The sequence below is a fragment of the Saimiri boliviensis genome, chromosome 7 (genome assembly GCF_048565385.1).
Source record: "Saimiri boliviensis isolate mSaiBol1 chromosome 7, mSaiBol1.pri, whole genome shotgun sequence".
NCBI lineage: Eukaryota > Metazoa > Chordata > Mammalia > Primates > Cebidae > Saimiri > Saimiri boliviensis.
The window spans coordinates 124,237,410-124,264,481 of NC_133455.1; the positions used below are offsets into that span (position 1 = coordinate 124,237,410).

At 38.7% G+C, this 27,072-nt stretch overlaps 1 protein-coding gene across 1 annotated transcript; it reads left to right on the forward strand.

The window, feature by feature from the left end:
• The first annotated feature begins 268 nt into the window (after positions 1–268).
• On the forward strand, positions 269–19,548 carry RAD51AP1 (RAD51 associated protein 1). Its single transcript, XM_003942182.4, has 9 exons — positions 269–374; positions 3,194–3,243; positions 5,324–5,465; positions 7,816–7,919; positions 9,656–9,742; positions 10,253–10,402; positions 11,928–12,092; positions 15,404–15,553; positions 18,193–19,548. The coding sequence occupies exons 1-9, from the start codon at positions 358–360 to the stop codon at positions 18,327–18,329; spliced, it is 1,002 nt and encodes a 333-aa protein (XP_003942231.3). The 5' UTR covers positions 269–357; the 3' UTR covers positions 18,330–19,548.
• Positions 19,549–27,072: the final 7,524 nt, after the last annotated feature.

Below are 27,072 nucleotides of genomic sequence, written 5' to 3' on the forward strand. Positions count from 1 at the left end.
CCTTTTTCCAACCTGCTTCAATTTACCCATTTTCAAAGTGCAAGAAGGTGTATTTCTACTGTTATTCTGTATTTCCGAGACAGCAAAAAAAAAACTGCCGTCGTGACGAAAGTGCAGAGACAAAGCACAAACTCGGCTCTGGTGGACCGGATACGGAAAAGTGATGCCTTGGGAAGGGCGGGAGCAAATTCACTTTCCCAACTGCGCGTGCGCAGCCCTCAAGCATGGCTGATAGTGATTGGATGACGGGTAGTAGGGGGCGGAGGGCGCCGGTGTCTGGTTTTGGGCGGGAGTTGAAACCGCCACTGCGACCAACAAGAACTTGAGAACTGTAAATATCAAGTCTCGAAAGGGATCATGGTGCGGCCCGTAAGGTGGGTAGTTCCTGACATTCGGCGGGGGTGGGAAGAAAATGTAGGGACAATACATGAGACTAAGGGGAAAGGATCGCAGCGGTGGTGGGGGTAGGATGGACGGTTAAGTGATAACCTGTTGCTCAGAAGTTATCCTAGCATCGTAGCTTTGTCCTTCGCTTTGCCTCCCTTCACAGCCGTAGCCGTTTCTTTTATCAAGACCTTGTAATGTTAGCGTTTGAACAGCGCTTTACATTTCACCGAGCGCCCAATTTCGTGTTATTTTAGCTGTTCGTCCCTGTAGTTATTTGATATAGAAAGAGTAGACATTCCTGTTTTATTGATTTAACAGTTCTGCGTGTAGAGGGTACATCACCTGAGTCATACAGCCCAGTCATTGGCAGGGCAATACTCAAACCTCACTCATCACACTGCAGATCGTCTGTGCTTTCCATTACAGTATTAGAAACGATTCCTCTATTTACAGCTGAGTGCCATGGAAGCCTGCGATTAGCCATTCTCAGTAAAGTTATTGAACATATTCATTTCTATAATGTACGAGATGCTGGAGGTTACATTCTAGTGGGAGGTGAGGTTAGGGGCCGAAAATAAGCATCGAAGTATGATAGAGTGCAAAGGAGCAAAGCACTACTTTAAATATAGTAGTTATTTTATTGCCTCTCTGAGGCGATAATACATGCACTGAGTCATGAATCAGGGTAGAGGGAAGAGGAACCAAAGCCCCATACTTGACTGTGTTTTAGGGACAGTCTAAAGCTGTAGGATTAACAAGCAGTGGGGAGAATCGTAGGGGATTGGGTCAGAGAAATAGGTGCCAGAACAGAGAGGGTCTTGTAAGTCTTAGAAAGGAATTTAGGTTTGGTTTTAAGTAGGGGAGAGAAATCTAAGTTTGCTTTTGTAAAAGTCACTGGCTGCTTTTGGAGAATAAATGATGGATGATGGGGTGACCAGAATGGGAGCAGGAAAATCAGGCTATTATATCATTGGAGAGCAGTTTGGGATAGGGTATTATCAGTGGACATGGAATGGAACAGATGAATTTGAGATGTGTTTTGGAGGCACTGCAGACAGAACTTGCTGATGAAGTAGATGTATAAGTAAGGGAAAGAATCAGAGATGGCTCCACAATAGTTTTGGTCTGAGGTACAGAATGGATGATCTTTGTATTAATTAAGATAAGGAAGACTAGGAAAAGGAATGAATGGGTCAGGAAGTGTGAGGGATCAAGATTTCTGTTTTGAACATGTTGAATTTGAAATGGGCTTTAAGCATTCAGGCAGTGAAGTCATAATCCCATTGTATGGAACAGCAGTTGTTATAAAGTATGTTCTGCAGACTTCTGGGAGTCCCTGGAAACTTCTTTAGAGGTCTATGAGATAAAAATTCTTTATAACAAAACTAAGACATGATTTGCCTTTTTCATCACTTTTGTCATTTGCGCTGCAGTGATGATAAAACTGCTGGCACCTCAGAACAATTAAGGCAGTGATACCAAATTGTGCTACTAGTCTTTGCATTGTTTACTACCATACTCTCGAGAGTAAAAAAAAAAAGAAAAGAAAAAAGAAAATTCAGTTAAGAATATGCTTGATGAAGTAGTGAAAATTACCATATTCATTATAGCTCAACCCCTGAATATACTTTTTAAAAATAGGCTGTTGATTTTATTTTACTATTGTTCAAGTTCAGAATTTCTAAAGGGGTTTTCATGTCTTATGCAGCTCTAAATTCTTTAACTCTGAAGAAGAAAGTAATGTGAGTGTACTTTTTATTATTTTGTGTGAGGAAATGGGAAGTACGCATAAGCACTTCTGCATACTGATGCATGATAGTTATCTCAAGGAAAAGCACTTGTGAGATTGTTTCCTTTGTGAGCTGAGCTTATCTTTCTCATGTAACATTATTTTTACTTGAAAGAACAACCAGCTGACAAATTAGGTTATTCACATTTGGACATTTGACAAAAGATGGAAATAAAAACTAGAAAACCATTGTATGTGCCTAGTGCCTAGAGGAGGGAGGAAGAAAATTATTTTTCACTTTGAATATCATTTTCTTCTTATGTCCTCTAAAGTAGTACAGGTTGAATATCCCAAATTTGAAATGCTCAAAAATTTGAAGCTTTTGGAATACCTACATGACACTCAAAAGGAAATATTCATTGGAGCATTTCAGATTTTAGATTTTCAGATTTGGGATGTTCAACTGGTAAGTATATAATGCAAATATTCCAAACTCTGAAAAAAATCCAAAATTCAAAACATTTCTGGTTCAAAGCATTTGTATTTCAGGTGAGGAATACTCAGCCTGTATAAAGATTCATCTTAGGTAGGAGGAACAAGGTCATTCACTATTTTTAAGTGTCCATTGCATAAAAACATTATTTGGTATTGTGGAGAGATTGATAAAAAAGAAAGTAGCTTTTAGTGACAAGAAATTTGTAATCTAGTAAGGAAGATAGAATGTACACACAAAACAGAAGAACACAAAACGGGAACTTAGAAATGCCCAATAGCAATTAACAGTAGAGAAATTATAAGTGTTAATTATATGGATTATTCTTACTTAATAAGTTATCTGAGTTTTTTTTCTTTATTATATAATTGAAAAGCCAACAATACCCAGATATATCAAGTATAGTTGTAACTATTTTAGCTAATGATAAATCCCTGCAGTAAAATACAAATCATGTTTTAGATTTAAATGTTCTTACGAGAACCCAAACACATTTTTATTTATTCAAGACTGTTCATAGCCTTAAGTAATAGAGGTGAGAAATTAACATTTGTGTTAATGAGAAAATTCTGTTTTGGTCATAGACATAAGAAACCAGTCAATTACTCACAGTTTGACAACTCTGACAGTGATGGTAAGTAAAGCTTCTTATTTTTGCTTTAAAGATTTGGAAACTAATTTTCTGAGAATTTATATGACAAGATAGTTCAAATACTGACTGACCTGCCCAATTGCATATGATGTAGGTCTGGAAAGATAGTTTTCTAAGCATTTTGGGTAATCATGCTGATAATTACACTGATAAAAATTATGTTGGTAAGTGATAAATGAACAGGGCCAGGTGAAAAGTCTCTTTAGTTCTAAACTACTCCAGGTCTATAGTTACCACATTGGGGTTTGTCTCCTATCTCATCCCCAAAGAATCTCTAGTAATTGTAATGTAAAACAAGACCTCGAACAAAGGTTAGGCTTATGCCTTTTAACCGTTAGTCATATGCTTACTTGACTCTGCTATGATTGGAAAGTTGAGGAACATTGCATTAGATTATGTTATACGTTGAAATGGATTTAATATTTCTTTCTTAGACCAGTAGAGTTTTCTGTAAGTCAAATATTTAGTAAGTCTTTGGTTTGAAGCAGTCTGTTTTGCCTAGAGCACAGCCTTAACTGTATCTGCCACTTGAGAAAAAGGTATAGAATACAGCCTCTAGCTTTTTTTTTGACTGTCATCAGTGTGTCACAAGATACTTATGAACTGCCAGGTGTGTAGTAGGTGGGGGTGGCAGCAGGTGGAGGGGGTCATGAATTATCCTATTTATGGGAAGCATATAAGAGGCAACAAGTATTAATGCTTGCTAAGCACGTGATTAAGACTACATAGGCCCTGAAGGTATGCCTGTATGTGTTGTGTGCGTGTTGAAAAGCCACGGCAGTGTTTTGTTGACAGTCAAAAGAACTACAACAGTTCTGAGGATTGGTAGGACAGAAAAACCTGTGAGAAACAATAATGGACTGGAAAAGAACATTCTTTTGCCAGAAAATAAGAAGTTACTGTGGTAGGGTCATAGGAAGATCGTTACGGTAATAGAAAGACGAAATACTACTATTGCAAAAATCCTCAAATAGGAGCTTTTTTCTCTTCCCCCATATTGCTTCTTTTCTCTGGCATGGTTAATATACTAGAAATAGGTAATGGACATTTTCTTTTTTCTTTTTTTGAGACAGTCTCACTCTTGTTGCCCAGACTGGAGAACAATGGTGCAATCTCAGCTCAATGCAACCTCTGCCTCCTGGGTTCAAGTGATTCCCCGGCTCAGCCTCCTGAATAGCTGGGATTACAGGCATTCGCCACCACGCATGGCTAATTTTTGTATTTTTTAGTAGAGGCAGGGTTTCACCATATTGGCCAGGCTGGTCTTGAACTCTTGACCTCAAGTGATCCACCCACCTCAGCCTCCCAAAGTGCTGGGATTACAAGCGTGAGCCACCATGCCTGGCCCAGGTAATGGTCTTTGAAAGAAGATATTTGGTTACATTGTGAAGTTCCCATAAAAAATAAGTTATTTCCATTTTTCAATGTGATTAAATTCTACAATTTTTCTAATGGCTTTACAGGTTTTTAATCATTTTTTATTTGACATTTATATGCTGTCTTAATTGCTTTTGCAGTTTTTAGTGAATTGGTTTTTGACAGACTGATATTTTTAAATATAAAGGTCACCAAAACAAAGAAAAGTCAAAATAGATGCATAATAATAAAGATAAACAAAATGCTAACAATGATTTTTAAATTGTGGAAATTAAACAATTTGCCTAGCCTATAAAAACTTTTTTTTTTTTTTTTTTTGAGACAGGGTTTCGCTCTTGTTACTCAGGCTGGAGTGCAATGGCGCGATCTCGGCTCACCGCAACCTCCGCCTCCTGGGTTCAGGCAATTCTCCTGCCTCAGCCTCCTGAGTAGCTGGGATTACAGGCACGTGCCACCATGCCCAGCTAATGTTTTGTATTTTTAGTAGAGACGGGGTTTCACCATGTTGACCAGGATGGTCTCGATCTCTTGACCTTGTGATCCATCCGCCTCGGCCTCCCAAAGTGCTGGGATTACAGGCTTGAGCCACCGCGCCCGGCCTAGCCTATAAAAACTTGAACACACAGTGTAATTAATTTCGTTTACTAAGAAAATAATCTTTTGATTTTAATTCACACATGAATAGATGATTTTGTTTCTGCAACTGTACCTTTAAACAAGAAATCCAAAACAACACCTAAGGAGTTAAAACAAGATAAACCAAAACCTAACTTGAACAATCTCCAGAAAGAAGAAATCCCAGTACAAGAGAAAACCCCTAAAAAAAGGTGAGAGGTAAGGCATACAGTAAATATATGATATTAGATGTGTTAATTTTAAAGAGACCCAGAGTCAAACCCTTGATTTAAATTAGAACTTAAACAGTCATAGGTCTTATTTTACTAGGTGCCTGTCAGAAAACAGGATGTACTATTAATTTTTTTCTGACTTTCTGACTTAAAAGAAATTCACAAACATATAAGGAAATACCATTTAAATATTAAGATAATAATGATTGTGGAATTTAGAAGTTATGATTGGCTTTGACAGGACCCAGCACTTGTCTCTGAAGTCCTCAATTCATACAAGACTACTTTCTTAAAAATGACATTGGTTAGGACAGCTTCTAGAATATAAAACCATGTTTTTTTTTTTTGCAGAAAAAGATGTCTTCTCCCTATGTTACTAAGATTTGTCCAGCAGTCATAAGTTCTTGTAGTTTCTGGACTAATCACAGAATTTCATTAGATAGTGCCAAGAGGGAGAAAGGAGTGAAGGACATCCTTAGAGACCCAGAACTTGCAGTATGGAGAACAGATGGATGGAAGAGGAATACTAACAAATGGAACATGGCTTAGATAATGTTTTACCGTTACAAGTTTCTCTATGAAAAGTTAGCGTGGAGAAACTTACCTCATGTCATGCTCTTTTTTGGTTTTGGTTTTTGAGTTTCTTGTATTACATTTTAAATACATTGAAAAAGGAACCCACACATGGCAGAAAATATTTATAAATCAGATAACTGATAAGGAACTATATCCAGAGTATATACAGAACTCTTAAAACTCAACAGTAAAACTACTAACAACACAATTTAAAATGTGCAAAAGATTTGAATAGACTTTCTCCAGAGAAGATATACAAATAAGCAATAAACACATGAAAAGATGCTCAACATTAGCTGAGAGGGAAATGCAAATCAAAATTAGAATGAGATAATACTTCCTACCCACTAGATGACTTAATAAAAAAGACAAGAACATGGAGAAATTTCAACCCTTATATATTGTTGGTGGGAATGTAAAATGGTGTAGCCAAATTGGAAAATGGCTTAGCAGTTCCTGAAAATATTAAACATAGAGTTATTATATGACCCAGCCTAGGTATGTATCCAAGAGAAATGAAAACATATGCCCCCCCAAAAACCTGAACATGAATGTTCAGAGCAACATTATTCATAATAGTTAAAAAAAAAATGGAGGTGATCCAAATATCTATCTGCTAATGAATGGATAAGTAAAATGTGGTATTTACAAAATAGAATATTATTCAGCCATAGAAAGAAATGACTACCAATAACTGATACATACTGCAATGTGGATGAACCCTGAAAACATGATTCTGAGTGAAAGAAGCCAGATGTACAGGCCACATATTCTCTGATTTCATTTGCATGGAACGTCCAGAATAGGCAAATCCATAGAAACAGAAAGTAGATTAATGGTTGCTAGGAGCTGGGAGAGGGGTAAACAGGAAGTGAATGCTCATGGGTAATGGGGTTTCTTTTTGGGGTAATAATGATGTTCTGAAATTAGATAGTGATGGTAGTTTTATAACTCTGTGAATATACTAAAAAACTGCTGAATTATACACTGTAAAAGGTAAACTTTATGATATGTGAATTATATCAAGAAAACTGTTATTCTAAAACAATTAATTCTTTAAGGTACATCTCAGTGCTTCCTCCTTTATGTAACTTTTCCTTATCTTACTTTCTTTGATGTTTTTTTCCTTTTATACTCCATAGCACTTTTGACCAATTTGAATGGGACTTACTATAATCTGCCTTTTATAGGATAATTATTAGCATGTCTTATTTCCCCACTCTCCTCCTTAAATTGCAGACTTCCTGAAGGTACTTTTAGTATTCCAGCTAGTGTAGTGCCTTGTATAAAGTAAGTGCTTGGTAAAATATTTGTTAAAGTCTGTGTTGGGAGGAACAGATGTTAAAAAGTGATAATAATTTTAACATAAGAGCCATAATATCTGCTAAAGGGAAGTGGATGAGGTCAAGGAAGAGTTCTAAGTGGAAGTGATGTTTTAACCAAGTCTGTTTTCGGTTGAGTAGGTGCTTTCCACCTGGACAGACCTGATAGTAAGGTGACGCATCGCAATGAAAGGGAACTGTCACTGCAGAGGCACATGGTCCTCCTATTTCAGACAGCTTGTTCTGTATGTAACATGACACTGACGTTTTAGAGTTTTATCATCAAAGGTCTATTAGTGATGATGATTGTTTAAAAACATTTTTGTGAAGTTAGCAATTCTTAAATAGTAATTTAGGAAAATCTCAAACTTTGCTCTTTAGGTGAGATTGATATTTTGAAAAACTCATTATTATTTGTGTATCTATTTTAGGATGGCTTTAGATGACAAGCTCTATCAGAGAGCTTTTGCACTAGCTTTATCAGTGAAGGAATCTCCAACAGTCACCACTAATGTGCAGAAGTCTCAAGATAAAGGTAATTTTATTTTCTGTATATTTTGCTTTAAAACCTTCTTAATGCTTTTGTAATTATTTCTTTGGGTGGGCCTTCACAGAAGAAAGGGTAAAATATAACCGCTTTGCACTATAAGTAGACCCATTTGCAGAGGGTACACCTGCATTCAGTTCTTAATTCAGCTGCCTAAATCTCATAGAAACAGACATACATCTTTGCTTAACACCCAGAGTAAGCTTGAGGACATGGACTGTGAGCCTGAATGTTCAAATTGCGTGTTAGTATACAGTGAACATTTAATTTCTCCATCAAATGAATTGATCTTTACAGTCCTAGCAATCCATCTCCTTTTTTTCCAGATCAGTTGAACATTCCCTAATCATGGTAATTTTTATTACTTACAAAGATCATAGTTACTGATTTGGTTAGCAAGCTCAGCAGACTTAAGAGAATGGCTTCTGGATTTCTCTGTTGGTTTTCACCTTTGATTTTTTTTTGGCAACTATGCAGCAGATGATATATTAATACTCTAGAGAGGCAGAAATCATTATTTCTGAAAAAGATACTCAAACTGCTTAAATGCTTTTTGGCTTCAAGTTTTTATGTTGGGGGATATTTTAGCTCATTATCTTATTATTATATGTGTGCCTTTTTTTCTTTGTTTTCTAAATCAGTACTGCCTCCTTATTTATTTATTTATTTATTTATTTATTTATTTATTTATTTGAGACAGAGTCTCGCTCTGTCACCCAGACAATAATATAGTGGCATGATCATGGCTTAGTACAACCTTGACCTCCTGGGCTCAAGCAATCCTCCTGCCTCAGCCTCCTGAGTAGCCGGGACTACAGGCATGTGCCACTATGCCTGGCCATTTCTTATTTTGTAGAGAGGGGTCTCAATATGTTGCTCATGCTGACCTCAAACTCAGAGCCTCAAGCAGTCTTCTCATCTCAGCCTCCCAAAGTGCTGAAATTACAGGCGAGAGCCACCTTGCCTGGCTGCCTCCTCTTTAAAAAGAAATGAAAGTTTGATTAGGAAGACTTTTAGTAACCAAGAATCAAAGAAACATCAAAAGAGAATTACATTAACATGTAATCATGAATTACATTTAAAATTGAGGCACTGAAATTTCTCTCTCTCTTTTAAGACATTATAGAATGTGTAAGGGGAGTTCCTTAGAAGTATTAATATTTTACCACTTCTTATTAAATAATCCACTTTGTAGCATTGGGATTTAATAGTACCAATTATTATGTTTTAAAGTCCTCTTAAAATGCTTTGGATTTTCTAAGGTTATTATAATGATTGGTGAGTTCTTATGTTAGTAAAAGCATGGATTTGCCTACACAGAATTGACAGCTAATATCGAATGACCATTTCCTGTGCATTGGACACAATAATAAGCAATTTCCATGTAAGATCCACATTTAGTCTTCTGTAATACCACTATGTGAGACACTTTTTATCTCCACGTTATAGATGAGGAAATGAAGTTTTAGGATAAGCAACTTGGCATGGTCGTATAGCCAGTTTACATGGTAGAGCCTGACTTTAAACCTAAGTATGTTAGATTTCAGAGCCCAGACTTATGACCTGTTTTGTTAACCTCTCCAAATAAAATTATTGTGCTAGTTCGAGTTTGGGATCATTTATCTATATCAAAATGCTATTACATTTTAGTACTAATTTTTCTGTTTCTAGACATTATTTGATTGAGATATACCTGAATTTTCTTTCTTATTCCTTACATTTAGGTGTTGAAAAACATGTCAATAGTAAAACAGAAGCAATGAATAAGTCTCCTCATATCTCTAATTGCAGTGTAGCCAGTGATTATTTAGGTAAGTTATTATATTAATAATTTTTTAAATCAACAATGCTGTTTTTGACTTTTGTTTAAATTGATGAAATTGTGGCTAAAAGCAAGTTCTTGAAATTTGTCAAGACTCTCTTGATGTCATGACCTTTATTTCTTTGTGTTTTATTCTATTCTCTGGTACTGCAGACACACATTCTTCCCTGAAGGGTCATAAGTACCCATGGCTTCTAGTTGGAGCAACTGATCTTTGAAGAAAGGGGCTGCGTCTTCCTAGTGCTAGTTTGAAAATTTTGGGGGAAAGATTATCTCTGTTTGTGTCTTGGATTTATCCCTAAAACTAAAGTTTGTTTCCAGGGCACTGGTGTAGAATGGTTGACCCAGATTGGGCTAGTAAATAATCTTACTACTAGAAGCAGGGGAGGGGTGAACCTAGGTGAATAAAAGCAATAGCTGTAATAGAGTTTGCTCTGCAGTTCTTGAAGTATCAGCTGTCACAGAAAGTTTTCCATTGATTTTTATGCCTCTCCTGAAGATTTGGATAAGATTACTGTGGAAGATGATGGCGGTGGTGTTCAAGGGAAAAGAAAAGCAGCATCTAAAGCAGCAGTACAGCAGAGGAAGATGCTTCTGGAAGGCAGTGATGGTGATAGTGCTAATGACACTGAACCAGACTTTGCATCTGGTAGGTTTTATCCTGCTTCAAAATTAATTCTATGGGAATTCAGTCAAAAAAGTTCTTGAAAGCCGTTAATTATGCAAAGCATTGTGTTAAAACTTTGGGGTGTGCAAACTTCAGAGACACACAGAACAGTTAAATTCAGTGATAACATTTGGGGAAAAAGCTTTTTCTAGTAGTTGACCTTTAAGCTATGCCTTGAAAAATGAGTAGCATTTCAGCAAACTAAAGGTGTAAAGTAGCATTTCTGACTGATAGAAAGGCATTACCCATGGAATAGACAAATGCTCATACAGGAGTTGAGTGAGGCTTGCTGGGACGAACATGGAAGAAGCTCAAGAGGGAGGCTGGTACTAATCACGGGGAGTCTCAGAACTACTCTGAGAAGTCTAGACTTTTCTATCTGTAGGCAGTAGAAATTCATGAATTATTCTGAGGCAGAATTGATATGAAAGCTGTATTTTATTATGATGGTTTTTAGACTCATTTAGAAATTGGGCAAATGGAAAGTGTAATGACCTTGACAGAGATTATAACAGTAATTAAAAATTCAAATTAATAAATTCGTAAATTTAGGCCAAATCAGATACCTTATTTTAGATTTTGATATACTATCAACAAACAATAACAGATTTGTTCATCATCACCTAGTCATTTTGTACATTTTTTTTTGCTGTAAGCATTTTCTGCAATAAGCATGTTCATACTATTAAAAATGTAAGAAAGTTTTATATGAATATAGGACTAACCCTATTTACACTTAGTTTTCAGAGTTTATTTACAAGGCATGGTTTTCTGATCTAACCTCCTCAAAAAAATAGAAGGATAACTGCTTAACTCTCAGGTTAGGACGTGCTTTTTTCCAGAGCAGCTGCAGCACTTTCAAAATTAGATCACTGGCTTATTTTGCCCCATGAAGGGCAGAAAAGCCTTTTTGAGAAATAGAAGTTTGTCCCAAATGAAATCAGCTCTAGGATTATCTGTTAAGACTGTTGTATATGGTTATCTCAATTCTCAATTGGTCTATTCCAGAATGTTGAAGTTTATGTGATTAAGGGAAGCTTCACTCTTACCGTAAATGCATTGTTTTGAAAGATTAGCTATTGTCATACCCTACCATTCTTTTCAAAAGTTACTGAGTTAAAGCGGTAAAATCTGAAGTAAAGATTACTGATGGGAAATTTATAGTAATAGTGGTAATAGCAAACAATTATATTTTGCTTGGTATATGCCAGATGTTATTCTAAAGGCTTTGTATATATTAACTAATTTAATCCACACAACAACCCTTTGATGGAGGTTTATGGTTATCCCCATTTTCTAGGTGAGGAAACTGAGGCTCAGTGAAGTTAGTGACCTGTCCGAGGATTCAAACCCAAGGCACCCACAATGTCAGCTGCAGTGTTCTGCTGCTGGAAACAGTGCAGCACAAAGGTGCCTAAGGATCTGCTGCCAAAGCTGTGGAAAAAGTTAAGGCAACAGAGTCCTGACTTTTTAGAGCAAAGATGAAGTATGTAATCTTCTGTTTCAGGTGGAGATTCTGAGGATGATTCTGATTTTGGTGAGAGTGAGGATAATGATGAAGACTTCTCTATGAGAAAAAGTAAAGTTAAAGAAAGTAAAAAGAAAGAAGTGAAGGTAAAATCCCCAGTAGAAAAGAAAGAGAAGAAATCTAAATCCAAATGTAATGCTTTGGGTAAGCTTGGTCCAAAACACTTAATTTTATAAAGGCAATATATGTGGTTTATTTGCTGTATTTTTCTTATCTTTGCCTTTGTTCTCTTTGACATTTTCCTAATGTTCATTTCTTGTTAAAATATGTAAAAGGAAGGTAGGGGTGGAGAAGGGCGAAAAGCAGACAAGAATGCCGAGTCCACTACCTATGCTAGCACTTATTACGGGACCTCACTTTGGTACTCATGGCCACTCTCTGTTGTCACCTGCATTCTGCGGTGAAAGACTGAGTCTCAGAGAGGTTAAATAATTTGTTGGAATTCTTACATCTAATAGGTGAGGGGCTAGAATTTGAACCCATGTTTGGCCATTCAGTGTCTAAGCAGTGTCTTGGACCATATTTTCTCCAGGCAAAACAGGGACATTTGCATGATTCTAATTTTTTGCTTTTGTGCTTACTTAGTCTGATTTGAGAGCTCTTTTGGCACGTTTAGGGCCCTTTTTTAAAATTTCTCCAAAACAAATTCCATTAGAAACTTTTTAGGATAAAACGTTTAAAATGTATGATGACTCAAACATGGAATACATGTTTCTTATGTAAAAGAAATTAGGATATTTTTGAGTTCATAGTGTATGATAGGTTATTGCAAAATATATCTGTCATTAACTGAATTTGTTTTTCTTGATAATTGTTTTTATGTCTTAGTTTATTTAATGCATATGCTATTGATATTAAAAGTTCCATTATTTAGTCTTTCCATTTATTTATAAGAGCTGCTGTCACCTTAAAGAGCATGTTGCTGCGTACTTACTAAGAATAAAATGAGAATTAAGTACTGATTGAGTTATATTCTTCTGTGTCCTATGTTCTGAATTAATGATGTTTTAATTAGAGATTTTTTAAATTGATTACTTCATCTGGGTTCCAGAAATTAGATATTAAATACAAGGGCTTTTAGAGTTAAAACGGTATATTAGTTTCCTGTTACTGTTAAAACAAATTACCACAAATGTAGTGTCTTAAAACAACACATATTTGTTATTTTATAGTTCTGAGTATCAGACGTCAAAAGTGGTTGTCACTGGGCTAAAATCAAGCAGTCAGTATGACTGTGCTCTAGGAGACAATCCACATTCTTGCCTTCTAGCTCCTTGGGGGGTGCCTGCATTTCTTGGCTTGTGGCCCCTTTCACCTTCACAGAGCAATGGCAAGGACTTTCTCACATCATGTTACTCGACTCTGACTTTCCTCCTCACATTTACTTATAAGGGCCCCAGTGATTACATTGGGCCCCTCCAAATAATTCAGTATAATTTTCCCCATCTAAGATTCTTAATTACATCTGCAAAGTCCCTTTACCATGTAAGGTAACATATTCACATGTTCTGGTGATGAGGATGTAGACGTCCGAGGAGCCAGTATTCTGCCTACTACAAGCTATAATATGAAAAAGTTATTAACACTGTGAATATATTTTGTATTTTCTTTAGATGTTTGTTTATGCTTCTTCACCAAGACACACTGATAACTAAAAATAAAATTTCAGTTCCCAAATTGGAATTAACCATTTAAAATCTTTTCTGTATCCCTTGGAGCAAGTTGCTTCACAACTGAGATTAATATATAATATTAGAAATAAAATTTAACCATTAAGTGATAGGATTAGGAATTAGGAAAAATTGATATATTTAGTAATGTATTGGGTAAACTTTGAGAATTGTATCTAGCACTTGTTATAATTTTCCCTTGATAGAAAAAATGTTGAGAAATGTGCTGTCCAATATGGTAACCTCTAGCCATGTGTGACGATATTACATTTAAGTTACTTTACATTAAGTACAATTTAAAAATCAGTTCCTTCGTTTTGCAAGCCACATTTCAAGTGCACAGTAACTGTATAGCTAGTGGCTACCATATGGGGCAGCACAAAACACAGAACATCTCTATAAACACAGAAAGTTCATTCAGACAGTGCTGATCTAGAGGATGCAGATATTAACATTAGGAAGAGTATTTGTTGAGAATGTTCATATTCATATGCATTTAAATACCCCTAGGTATCTCAAAACAAGCACTATCTTAAAGTGAACTTATATGCCACTTTTTCTGCTCCCTCCCCACCATGAAAGAGAGAGAGAGAGAGAAAGAAAAAGACAGACAGACTTCCAGTCTTGTGTTCATTCTCTAGATCAATGGCACCATCAAGCATGTCATGCCCATGTCATGCCTGTGCCCATGACAGAAACTTGCAAGTCATGGACTCTTTCTTCGTCTCCACTGCTGCCTCCCACCTGTCTATTTTTACTAAAACATAGCTGATGTGCTGTTTTCCTTCTATTCGCCACCTTAGTAGACCCCCATTTCCTCTTACCTGATTGCCATAATAGTCTTTTAAGTGACCTACTTCTCCTACACTACCACCAGAAAGATGTTTTTAAAATGCAAATCACGCCTGAGGAAAATGTATGCATGATTGTGACTAGCTGGACTCTTTTACATGGTTCACAAATCTCTTCATAAGTGATCTATACCCTGTATCTATCTCTCACCTTTCCCACCCTTGAGATTTCTGCTCCAGCCATATACTGAACCAGTCAGTACTACTGGCCCTAGAACTTGGTGATCCTCCATCTTTGCATGCTGTACTCCCTCTGCCTGGAAAGCTTCCCTCAATTTACCTTTACTCTTCAATCTTGATTGGGTTCAGACCATCCTCACTCACCTCCTTCTAACTTCAAAATACATACACCCAGATTGTAGTTTCCTTTCCTACTTGGCATACCTCTAGAGTCTGTCATATCCCTTACCACGCTGCAATTTACACATCTTTACTTTCCTGTTCTTTCCACTAGAGTCTAGTGACTAGACCATAAAGTCCTTGGAAGCAGGAGCCACGAATGATACTGTTTGTAACCCTGGAGCCTGACACGTGGTCTCACTGACACATACTCATGAGACATTATTGTGTAATGGTTGGTTACAAGGATGGACTTTGGAGGAAAAACTGGTTTCTAAGCTTGGACGCTTAACTAGCTGTCAGACTATAGTCAGATTGCTTAATGTCTCTGTTTCCTTCTCTGATAGTGGGGAGAGTAATATCTGTATTGGAGTTGTTGTAAAAGGTTAAAGGTAATGTGTGTGATATGCCCACCCACTACCCAGCATATGAATGCTTATAAAAGATGGCTGTTCTTAGGCTCTCAATAAATGTTTGTTGATTAATAAGTTTATTTTTTATATGGTTATGTAACTTTATAATTTTTACACATACATGCCAGACTTACTTTTTCTTCCTGAATGACAAACTTTTTTACGTTTGTTTTTCAAATAAGTGACTTCGATAGACTCTGCTCCAGCTGCTGTCAAATCAGAATCTCATTCCTCACCAAAAAAGGTTCCTCTTTCTTCAGATGCCACTAGGAAACCATTACAAATATGCAGTCCTTCAGCTGAAAATAAGAGACCTAAATGGGTCCCACCAGGTATGGTATATTTATCATCAAGGGCAGTAGCTTGGAAAATTATCACTGGTAAATTTTTTTCCTAGTTATAAATGTCATGTGTGAGCATTTCCTTATATTATTACATATTCTTCAAAACCAAATTCTGGTTGCTGCATTTATTTAACCATTCCCTTATTATTAGACATCCAGGTTTACGATTTTTTAGTGCTATAAGTAAGATTGCAATATGCACCAATGTCCTTATTTTAGAAATCTCTGAGCACATTACTGATTATTTTCCTAGGATAAAATTTCTAGTAGGATAATTACAGTGTTAAAGGGTATAAACATTTGAGATTCCTGATATATTTATTTCTGGCAGCACATCTTTGGCTCAAGACCTGTTTGACCTCCACAGTCTGACTGAAGCCTTGGGATCTATATGTGGCAATTCTAGCATTTAACAAATGCTCTAGCAAAGTCAACTTCTGACTTGTACAAATTTCACTTCTCTTTGTTTTCTTTTGCCCCGCAGCCAAGCCTCATGGATCCTTCAAGAATTCTTTGATCTTCACCCTTCTTGACGTTACTAAAACCCGGATCTAGGCCCAAGTTGTTGCTGCCTTCCTAACCAGTCTTGTCTTTACTTTCTCTCATTCGTGGACCCTCTAATTCAGTGAAACCCTCTATTCGGTGAAACACCTTTTGTCTCTCAAACATGTTCCATGTTTTACTCTCTCAGGGCCTGTCTTTATCCTCCTCTGCCTGGTATATCTTTCTTGATATGTTCCCTCTCCTTTCCTAAGCCCTTCCAATTCTACTCCTGTTTTTCTTTTGAGTGCCCTTTTTTGATTCATCCACAGTCGTCACTCCCCTGATGACTGGTATTCAGATTTAGGCCTGAACCGTGAGGCTGCATGATTACTTAACTAACAGAGTCTTAATTTCATCATATGAAATATTGGAAGCAAATATAGTCTTTAAAATCCATTCTGGTTTACAAATTCTAAGATTTTTTTTTTTTTTGAGACGGAGTTTCGCTCTTGTTACCCAGGCTGGAGTGCAATGGCGCAATCTCGGCTCACCGCAACCTCCGCCTCCTGGGCTCAGGCAATTCTCCTGCCTCAGCCTCCTAAGTAGCTGGGATTACAGGCATGCACCACCACGCCCAGCTAGTTTTTTGTATTTTTAGTAGAGATGGGGTTTCACCATGTTGACCAGGATGGTCTCGATCTTTCGACCTCGTGATCCACCCGCCTCGGCCTCCCAAAGTGCTGGGATTACAGGCTTGAGCCACCGTGCCCGGCCAATTCTAAGATTTTTAATGAGGACCTAAAAGCTCTTTGGAGACGGAAAGGAAGGAAGATTAATTACTGAAATAATGGTGTCATATCATTCAAAGAGTAATACTTAGTATATTTCTAAGAATAATTAGTGCTTCCCCAATGAAAGAAATGACATAACTGTAGAAATTTAGAAGTAGCATAATGAAAAAGATACAAGGAAACAGTAGAATGATGGATAAAGAGTTAGTATCATAAAGCACAAAGTGCTTATAAAGTCAGTATGTGATGGGGTCAGGCAAGTGATGTGATAGGTGAGTTGGGCACATGCAATAGAGTTGAGTGAGTAGGAATTTTGTTGGACTGAGGAGCACAAACCCTTTGGAAGGAAGCAGCTGCTACTCAGCTCTGTCTTATAAAGGATTATGGCCCTGGTATTTCTAGATCTGATTTTTGTTTTCAAGAGTAGCCAGAAATCCAGATTTTAATATGAAATCTTCTAATCTTTGTAAGTTGCCTTTTTTTTTTTTAAAGCACCATGTGAACCAAACAATGCATCTGAGAGCTAGATTTGGCCCACAGATTGCCAGTTTGTTACCTATCTTACATAACTGGAGAAGACTACCAAGATCCCAAAAGTAAAATCAGCCAGGGGCATAAATACACCAGTGTCCCTAAGAACTATTAATATGATGAGAAAATAGGAAGAATTTCAGTCTCACTGGTAATTAAGGAAATGTTAATTAAAATAAAATGTTATTTTATGCCTCTCAAACTAGAAAACGATAAAGCAGTATAGTCCGAGTTATAGGGTAGCAGGTATAATTATTTATTTTAAATTTATAATACTATTGTGTAGGTGAGCAACTACAGTCACCATCAACTGTGAATATTAATGTGGATAATTTTGAAATAGATGGAAAATTTCTACATAGGATAATAGTATAAATGAAACTAGTATAAATAAAAACAATGTTTGCCACTTTAAACGGTATTTAATAATTGAAAACTAGACTATTCAAGGACTACTTGTAAAAATGGAAGGACCTTAAAAATGCATTTGCTTTTTATTTGACTTTTGAAATTATCATGGTATGCATTTCTCTATGTCTTTATGACTAGTGTTATTTGTTCCCAGCTTTCCATTTTCAGCTTTCGTGGTGAAGTTTAAGTGTCATTACCTTGACTTCTGGGATGTTTGGAAATAGGCAATATTATATTATTTCTGCTCTTTAGTACATTTCATTCTTTTGTTCTAGTTTATTGTTTGATAGACTCTGGAAAGCAGAATAATGCTTAACTACCTTTTTTTCTTTTTTTGCTTCTTGTTTGTTAAATTAATCATGTTAAGAGGTTTCTGACGTAATCAGCATTGCATCATATGTTTCCTTTCAGCGGCATCTGGAGGTAGCAGAAATAGCAGCGGCCCACTGGCGGTAGCGTCTGTGAAGTCTCCAAATCAGAGTCTCCGCCTTGGCTTGTCCAGATTAGCACGAGTTAAACCTTTGCATCCGAATGCCACTAGCAGCTGAGTGTGGTACCAGAGGAATGTTTGGTTGAGAGAATCACAGCTTTACAAGGGTGTTTATATTTGATTTATGTTTATATTCGAGGCAGGTATTGTAATATAAAGGAATCCATTACCATGTCCTGTAAATGATCTCTAGCTGTTTTATGTTCATGTTCTCTGTAAAGCTCTTCAAGACTTCAGTGAGAGTTTTGTTTCTAAGAACTGTCTTCTCATGCCTTTCCTTGTGAAGAGCATATTCTATTTTTCTATCAGTTCTACATGAAGGAAGTCCACATCACATGCTCTTCTTTTCTAGTTACATGATGACCCTTTCTAGCTTTAGCTAGTCTATAGCACCTTAACTGTTCAGTTTTATCTGGCAGAGGAAACATTCTTATTTTTCAGAAGACATTTCTGAAATCTTATACGCTACTTAAGCTACCTTGTCAGTTTTATTGCAAAGGTTTTTTGTATTTTAGCCAACTCTTTTTATAGTACGAATTTGGAAATATTTTACACACTAAAATGGTCGTAATTTTATGGCCTGCGTCTCCTGTGTAGATGGTTATTCTATAGCAAATAGAATTTAAAGACATTTTATTCAATCTTCATTGTCAAAACCTTTAATAAAAGTGGAAATATTATGAAATGCTCTATTTCTTGATGCCACTGCATCCACCTGTTCCTGATTGTCCGCATTTCATGATAAAATGAGAGCTCTGCAGAGAATGTTACCCTTTTTGTTGTAAATATGAACAAGTGAAAACTGTTCCTTCAAGTAGTCCCTTTTTGTTAAGTTCTTTTGAAAGCAGCTGTCAAGCACTTAGTCACCCCTATTGTGATGTCAGATAATACAGCTTTTCAGGAAGCTTAGATTTGAATTTACTTTGAAAAACAATTGTAATGAATATTTTATATTCATGGTGAGAATTTCAACTAGCTTCTGATCAATTTTTAATAAAAAATTTTCAAATCATGTTAACTTAAAAAATATATAATACTTAACTCAGTTTTTCTTGGTTTATTGAAATGTCCATGTTAATGTGAAAATAATTAATTTAGAATTGTGATTAAAGTGAGCATTTGTCTACTGCTATTGTATACTTTTTTCTTATCTAGTGTATATTTTTATAGTGTCATATACCAGCCCCCTAATCTGCCCCACCTGTCTCCTTTTTAAAAACATAGTTTCTGGTTATGTAGCATTGAGGTACTCTTATTTGGTGCAGATCAACAATAAACAAGAGTCTACTCTGTATTAGGTATTGATATAATTGATTAATCATCTGGCACTAGCTTAATGACCTGTTTTGCTATGTTATTCATATTTATAGTTTATTTTTGGGAGGGTGGGGGTGTTAAAAATTGCCTCAAAGTATGTTAAAATCAGCCTGGCTGAAGGCACTGATACCTTCATGTTGCCAAACCCACTGGACAGTTTTCTCACCTAATCTTATACACCCTGTGCATTATACGCTGATGAAAACATTTTATTTCCTTGGCTCATGTGAGACATTTCTTTGTCATTTTCTTCCCATCTCCATGCCTACTCTTCATTATTTTGAAGCTTTCTAATCTTTTATGTCTCCTGTACCTACTTGTCTTACCAGTTTCACGTTCTATGCAAACTCCAGTGGTCACTTATGCAACAGTGACTGCCACGTCAGGATCTCTACCCTACACCTTGCTCTTGACACAAAACCTGTGGATGGTCCACTGACAATTTGATGTACTGGATCAGTCATTGAATTCAGGCAGATCACAAGGTCAGGAGATAAAGACCGTCCTGGCTAACACAGTGAAACCCCGTCTCTACTAAAAATACAAAAAATTGGCCAGGCTTGGTGGCGGGCACCTGTAGTCCTGGCTACCCAGGGGGCTGAGGCAGGAGAATTGCTTGAAGCTGGGAGGCAGAAACTGCAGTAAGCTGAGATCGCACCACTGTACGACAGTGCAACGCACCACTGGGTGACAGTGAGACTCCACCCCCGCCCCCCCAAAATTCAACCTCTCCTATCCCTGACATCTTCCTTACTGTGTTTTCTGTTGGTATACAAATGGCCCTGCGATCACTGCAGCTGCCAAAGGTAATCCTGGGATTGAATCTTCTCTTGACCTTCACATCCAGTCACCAAGTCTTACTCCACTTCCTAAATTTCTAGCCTTCCATGTGCTAAAAAAGCTAGCCTTCCATGTCCTCTCCCTTACTCTGAAACATCAATACTCACTATTTCTAACAGGCGTCCTTGCCTTGATTCCTAACCTACTCGGGCCTACCTTCCATTGTTACAGCCACAGAGGGTTTTGTAAAATAAAGTCAGCATGAACACCGCTCTACAGTCCACACACACAAACCTTACCCTGGTTCAGTTCACAAGCTACTTCGTGTCTGGCTGGCCCCTTCCTGCTGTTTGAACCTTGTCTGCCCACGCGCACCTTTGACCCCTGCCCCACTAAACTCGGTGCTGGCACAATGGTGCCATGCTTTTCCATGGCCTTCAGACTAGGACTCGATTCCTTTACGTGGCTAACTGCTACCCGTCCTTGAAGACTCAAATTCAACTCAGTTCTTTCAGAAAGCTTCATTTGAATGTCTTTTCTGCCTGGACCAGACTGTGTGCTTCTCCAAGTCAACCTACTGTCATTCAATTATAAATTTCCCTTGCTTTTCATGCTTTCCTGCAACCTGGTGCCGAGTAAGCGCTCAAAAAGTGTTCAGCTGATGAATGGACTTTACCCGGAACTTTTGCAACGCACTTTTTTTTTTTCTTTTTCAAAAAAACTTCTAAATAGAGACGGGGTGTGGTGGGCGGTGGAGGAGGCGGTCTCACTACATTGGCCAGGCTGGTCTTGAACTCCACACCTCAAGTGAACTCCTACCTGGAACTGCCAAAGTGCTGGGGGTGCAGGTGTAAAACTACCGTGCCAGGCCAGAACTTTTGTGATGCAATTCTGATAACCACATGCTTTGTTTGAAGAAGGGAAGAGTAGGTATAATTTCATGTGTCTGGTCTGGGCAACCAACATGAAGCTCTTTATGCTGGGATTTTGTTCCATTCTTGCCCTGTACTTTAAAGAACTAGGACAAGAGAATGCGAGAAGGAGGAGGAGGAGAAATCTGTTCTTTTTTCTTTTTTTCTGCTAGATACATTATTTTATTAGGCAATATTGTAAAAGCCATGTTTTTTTTTTAATTGCATTTTAGGTTTTGGGGTACATGTGAAGAACATGCAAGATTGTTGCATAGGTACACACATGGCAGTGTGGTTTGCTGCCTTCCTTCCCCTCGCCTGTATCTGTCATTTCTCCCCATGCCATCTCTTCCCACCTCTCCACCCCCCCCGTCCCTTCCCCATGTCCCCCCAACGGACCCCAGTGTGTAGTGCTCCCCTCCCCGTGTCCATGTGTTCTCATTGTTCAACACCCGCCTATGAGTGAGAACCTGCGGTGTTTGATTTTCTGTTCTTGTGTCAGTTTGCTGAGAATGATGGTTTCCGGGTTCCTCCATGGCCCTACGAAGGACACGCACTTCCTAGGCTGCTGCTCTGCAAGGCGGTTTGGGACTGGACCACAGCCCGAGGAAGCCCTTTCAGCTCCGGAGTCACAAAAGGGCGGAGGCCGTTTCTATGGCGACGGCGGCGGGGCGTGGCCGTCTCCCTCCCTCCGCGGGGCGCGCCCAGCCTCCCGCAGCGGCTGGCGGTCAGCGCCGGCCCCTGGCAGCTCCTGTCGCCATCTACCCGCACCAGAATAAGAGGACCGCGGAGGCTCTTAATTCGCGAGCATTCCGGCAAGAGTACGAGCCAGCTAGGGTCCACCACGCTCTTCTAGGTGACCAAGCTGGGAGACGGGGTCGCGGGGGAGAATGAAAAGCGCGCGGAATGCAAGAGTAGACTGGGGAGTGTGGGTCCGAGAGCGCGGGGCGGGGTGTGGTGCGCAGACAAGGACAACACGGTTGTCGTTTTTGCAACAGCCGCATCCCCGGAATCCAACGTCAGTATGCTTTTCTGTTGAGATGCTGATGCATCGCCGACTCCAGGCTGAGTGCGGGACAGGGAGTGAGGGCTTCTGGGGAACTCATCAGACCTACCCTGGAACTGTCCTTCCAGCCCTCACTGGGTCGCCAGACTTTCTTCCTCCCTTTCTTTCTCTTATTTACTGCATGTCCACTTGGTAGTCCTAAGTGTGTCCATGACCACACGCCTCGCCTTGAGGCTCTGGCAGGCATTAACCATGTTCGCACCCAGCCCATATGCCTGGGCACCTCTGTGCTCAACCAGAGCCCAGCGCCTGTCACAAAAGCACGCTAAGGGGTGTGCAGATCATACACCCAGAGCTGCCGCTCTGAGGAAACTCCTAATATTAGCAAATCTCTCCTTTAAAAACAGATGAACAGTGCACAATTTGAGGGTTTTTGAAGGCTATTTTGTGACATTTGCTGCATTTGAAATGTCCAGCAGCTCTTCAGAGCTTAGGAAAATTGTGACCCCTCTGACATGTCTTAAGCAACTGACAGTATCACCAATATTTTGTTTGCTTTTCTGAGACAGAGTTTTGCTCATTGCCCAGGCTGGAGTGCAATGGCGCAATCTCAGCTCACTACAATCTCCACCTCCTGGGTTCAAGCTATTTTCCTGTCTCACCCTCCTAAGTAGCTGGGATTACAGGCATGCACCACCACGCCTGGCTAATTTTTTTGTATTTTCAGTTAGAGACAGGGTTTCTCCATATTGGTCAGGCTGGTCTTGAATTCCCAACCTCAGGTGAACCGCCCGCCTCGACCTCCCAAAGTGCTGGAATTACAGGTGTCAGCCACCACACCTGGCCACCAATATTAATTCAAGCTTCACTGTCCAGGCTTCACTGTCTAGGCTTAAGCGGAGACTTGGCAAAAGCAAGAGGCCATTTAGTGGAAAAGTTCAAACAGTGGAAACAACAAATGGAAATATCTTTGGTCTTGCTTGAGCGATTTAATCACCTACACGTGTTTGGTATGTAAAACCTCTTAGGTCTAAGAAATTCTTCAAGCATGGGCTCTGGCTGATTGGTTCTATTACTTACATCTATGGTTTCCCGTTTGTTTTGGTTCTTAGGGAGAAAGCAGAGATAAACCGGAAGGGAATCTCTAGCAGTATGCCAGCCACTCTTCCCTGACTTTGCCTTCTCCAACTCCACATATTGTTATCTACAACTTGGCTAGAATCCATACTTCTCAAGCCCGTGAAGGACCCAACACTGGGAATTAGTGGTTTTAGTTGACTCCAAGCCCATTGTGAGTGTGTTGTGACAGCTCTCCAAAGAGCAAATGCTGGTGGAGGCTGCACTAATAGAAATGCAATGACCACATCAAAGGATATGGTCTTGCTGCCTGACTTAGCAATGATTAGAACATAATCCAGATTCTAGAGACTATAGCCACTTTGAGATCATTAAAAAAAAAAAAAAAAAACTAGAAAATAGGAACAACCACAAGGTAGGCTGTCTCTGTCAGGCCTGGATGTGCCATCATATGAAGACAGGTTTGAAAAAAACTTCACAGAATGCCTGGAGATGAGGAGATGCCGGGGAGAGAAACAGGCTTTTTTCTACTCAGGTTTGGAACATTCAAGAACTCTTGAGTAGGAAAGAGACAGATTTGTTCCTTTGTACTCTGCAGAGGATAGCAAGGATCAGTGGGGGAAATTTTGCTCAGTATCATTTATTTTTCCGAGAAATATTTATCAAGCACCAACCATATGTAAATGTATGTTTACAACCATATGTAAACAGCTGAGTGTGAAATGGGTTGCCTAGAAAAACAGTGCACTCTGTCACAGAAATATTCCTGCCTAGATAGAGTGATTGTCAGGAATGCCATAGGAAGGATTCTTCCCCTGGGTGGGAAAATAGATGAGATGGTTTCCAAAACCACTTCTAGCTCTTTAGAGTCAGGGAGTCAGTGAACTTTCAAGAGTTTCAGGGATATATGCAAAGGGTCCAAGGAATTCTCTATGGCTGAAATGACTGTGACTTAAAATACAGTTAGATGGAAGAAATAAGACACAGTGTTCAATAAATCAGAAAAGTGACAATAGTAAACAATAATCTGTTGTATATTTCCAACTAACTAGTAGAGAATACTTGGAAACCCTGACTTGATTATATATTATATAAATGTATAAATATATACATCTATTATGTATCAATTAAAAATGAATATAACAAGTTCATTAAATACATTATCTCCTGTTCACAAAATGCAAAGGGAATCCCTGCAAATCCTGCATTGCCACACTTTCTGCCCCAAAGACAGCCCCCAGGGCATAAAGATCAAGCTACTGTCAATTGTAATAGAAATGCTAAAATCATAACAGATAAATCTCAAAAGATTTGTTTCCTTTCTGGATATGGAAGTACTTTATGCATAGATAATGTGTATGTATTAGAATAAAATCCTATGCAGGGCAGTAAGGCTGGCACCTCTGTGGATCTGTCTTGCCCTCAAGACTTCGAACTCCTTGAAAACAAGGATTCTGTTTTATTTATCTTTGAATCATCCATGCTTAGCACAGCAGCTGGCACACAGTGGATGCTCTGAAAGTTTTTGATGAATTAATCTATTTTAGATTTCTCTTCCTTTTGCAAATTTGTACCAAATTTTCAATAGACAATTCACTGTCCTCACTCCAAAAGGAATTTTTTAAAAAGCAGGCTTACCATCTATGTTCCCAAAATACAGCCATATGAGACAAAATATATATATATATACACTTAAGATAATTAAGTTACACTAAAGCTCTTGACCAAGTGAAGAAATGAGTTAGGCAAAAGAGCTGTTGAACACTCGAGGAAAGAGAGGAAGAGGAAGGGGAACACTGACTTGCATGTAAGATGAAAATGAGGATGGCCAAACTTTTGGTTTCAGTTCTCAAAGGAACATTCACTGTAGCTCTGAGCTGAGTTTATTAGTTATCTTCAATCTTTCGTTCAAGAAGATACATAAGAAATATAAAAAGCATTTTAATTCTTTTTCACATAGCTCATCACATATATTGAGGATAAAAAGGGAACACTGGCAAAGCTTTGAGCAAGGGTTAAGTTGTACTGTTGGAAGCCAGATTTCGTGCATAAAAAAAGAAAGGCACAAAATAGTTTAATATACACAGAATTATCCAAGGGATGGCAAAGTTGGAATAAGTCACAACATATTTATTTTTTTCAGTCTTGTCAGTATTTTTGTAGAATTAGAGAAATGTAGACTCGAAAAGGACTTTAGAAATCATCTGGTCCCGTCTCATCATTTTGCAGATGAGGAAACTGAGCACAGAGAGGATAAACGACTCATTCAAAATCATGGCACTGAGTGTTAGGGGGCTTTGAGACAAGACTCCATGATTCCACAGCATTTCCTTCAGGGCTTGCTCTTTCTCTACCTCCAGAGTTGTCAGAGCTGAACAGAGGAAAGGGCTCCAGTTGTTTGGAAGATTTCACACTTACTATTTTTTTTTTTTTTTTTAAAGACGGAGTCTCACTCTGTTGTCCAGGCTGGAGGGTGGTGGTGTGGTCTTGGCTCACTGCAACCTCTGCCTCCCAGGTTTAAGAGATTCTCCTGTCTCAGCCTCCCGAGCAGCTGGGATTACAGGCGTCTGCCACTGCGCACGGCTAACTTCCTTTATATTTTTAGTAGAGGTGGGGTTTCGCCATGTTGGCCAGGCTGGTCTCAAATTCCTGACCTCAGGTGATCCACTCGTCTTGGCCTCCCAAAGTGCTGCGATACAGGCGTGAGCCACTGCGCCCTTTGCTCATGTACTTTCACAGTCTCCTACATCTCTGTGAAGTAAAGGAAGAGAACACTCCTTACAGAGTTTTGACAGGAAAAACTATTGTATTCGTTTTTGTCCAGTGTTGAGATTTTACAAATCCCATGTCCAGTTGACGGTCAAAATTCTACCTGTTCTGTCTCCCAAATCTTTCCCGAGTTCATACTTCCATCCTCATTGTCGCTGCCTTAATCGAGGCTCTCATTACGTCTTATCTAGACACCCCAAATGCCTTCCTACTTCCTCCAGATTGTGCTTCATGGTATTATGAGAGAGATGGTACCAGAATACATATCTCATCTTTAGCCCAGGCTTAGTGTAGGCACACAGGCCCTAAGACTCTAACTTGGACTATGTGACCCTTTACAATCGAATTTACCTTCCTGGCCCTCCACCAGCAATGTCCAAGGACAGTGCTCAGAATTTCTGGAAAAGACAATGTTCTTTCGTATCTATGTTCTACGTGTGTCCTCCTCCATCTGCCCTTGACACCCCTGTCTGCCCCCATCATTCTTCAGAGATGGGTCTTTCCTGCTCAAGCATAAACGCTTCCCCAGCTCCCCCAGCTGACTGAGTCAACACCTTGAAGCATGCTCTGTGAGCCGGTTGCACAAGCCTGCATTATTAACACATCGATCACATGCATCATCATGATCTACTTACTTCTACATAGCTCCTTTCCTGAATAAGGAGTTCTCTTTGAGGGCAGAGACCATGTGTGGTTTATCAGTGAAATTGTCTCAGCAAATGTTTATAGAAAGAAAGGGAGGGAAGGAAGAAGTGAAACTATGATCATAAGCAGAGAAGCTACTGGCAATTTTTGTTTGCTTTTGTGCAGGATATTTTCATATTGTATGTATGTGTGTGTGTGTTAAAATTAACGTTCCCACTCACCTCCCCCAACCCTACTTCTCAGAAGTCACTATTATAGTTCATTTCTTCCAGATCTTTCAATATGCCTGTATAAAG

Bases quoted from the DNA above. Each gene is read 5' to 3' on its own strand.
- RAD51AP1 (XM_003942182.4), top strand. The intron at 3,244-5,323 runs GTAAGTAAAGCT...ACACATGAATAG, and splicing joins TGACAACTCTGACAGTGATG to ATGATTTTGTTTCTGCAACT. The intron at 10,403-11,927 runs GTAGGTTTTATC...CTTCTGTTTCAG, and splicing joins TGAACCAGACTTTGCATCTG to GTGGAGATTCTGAGGATGAT.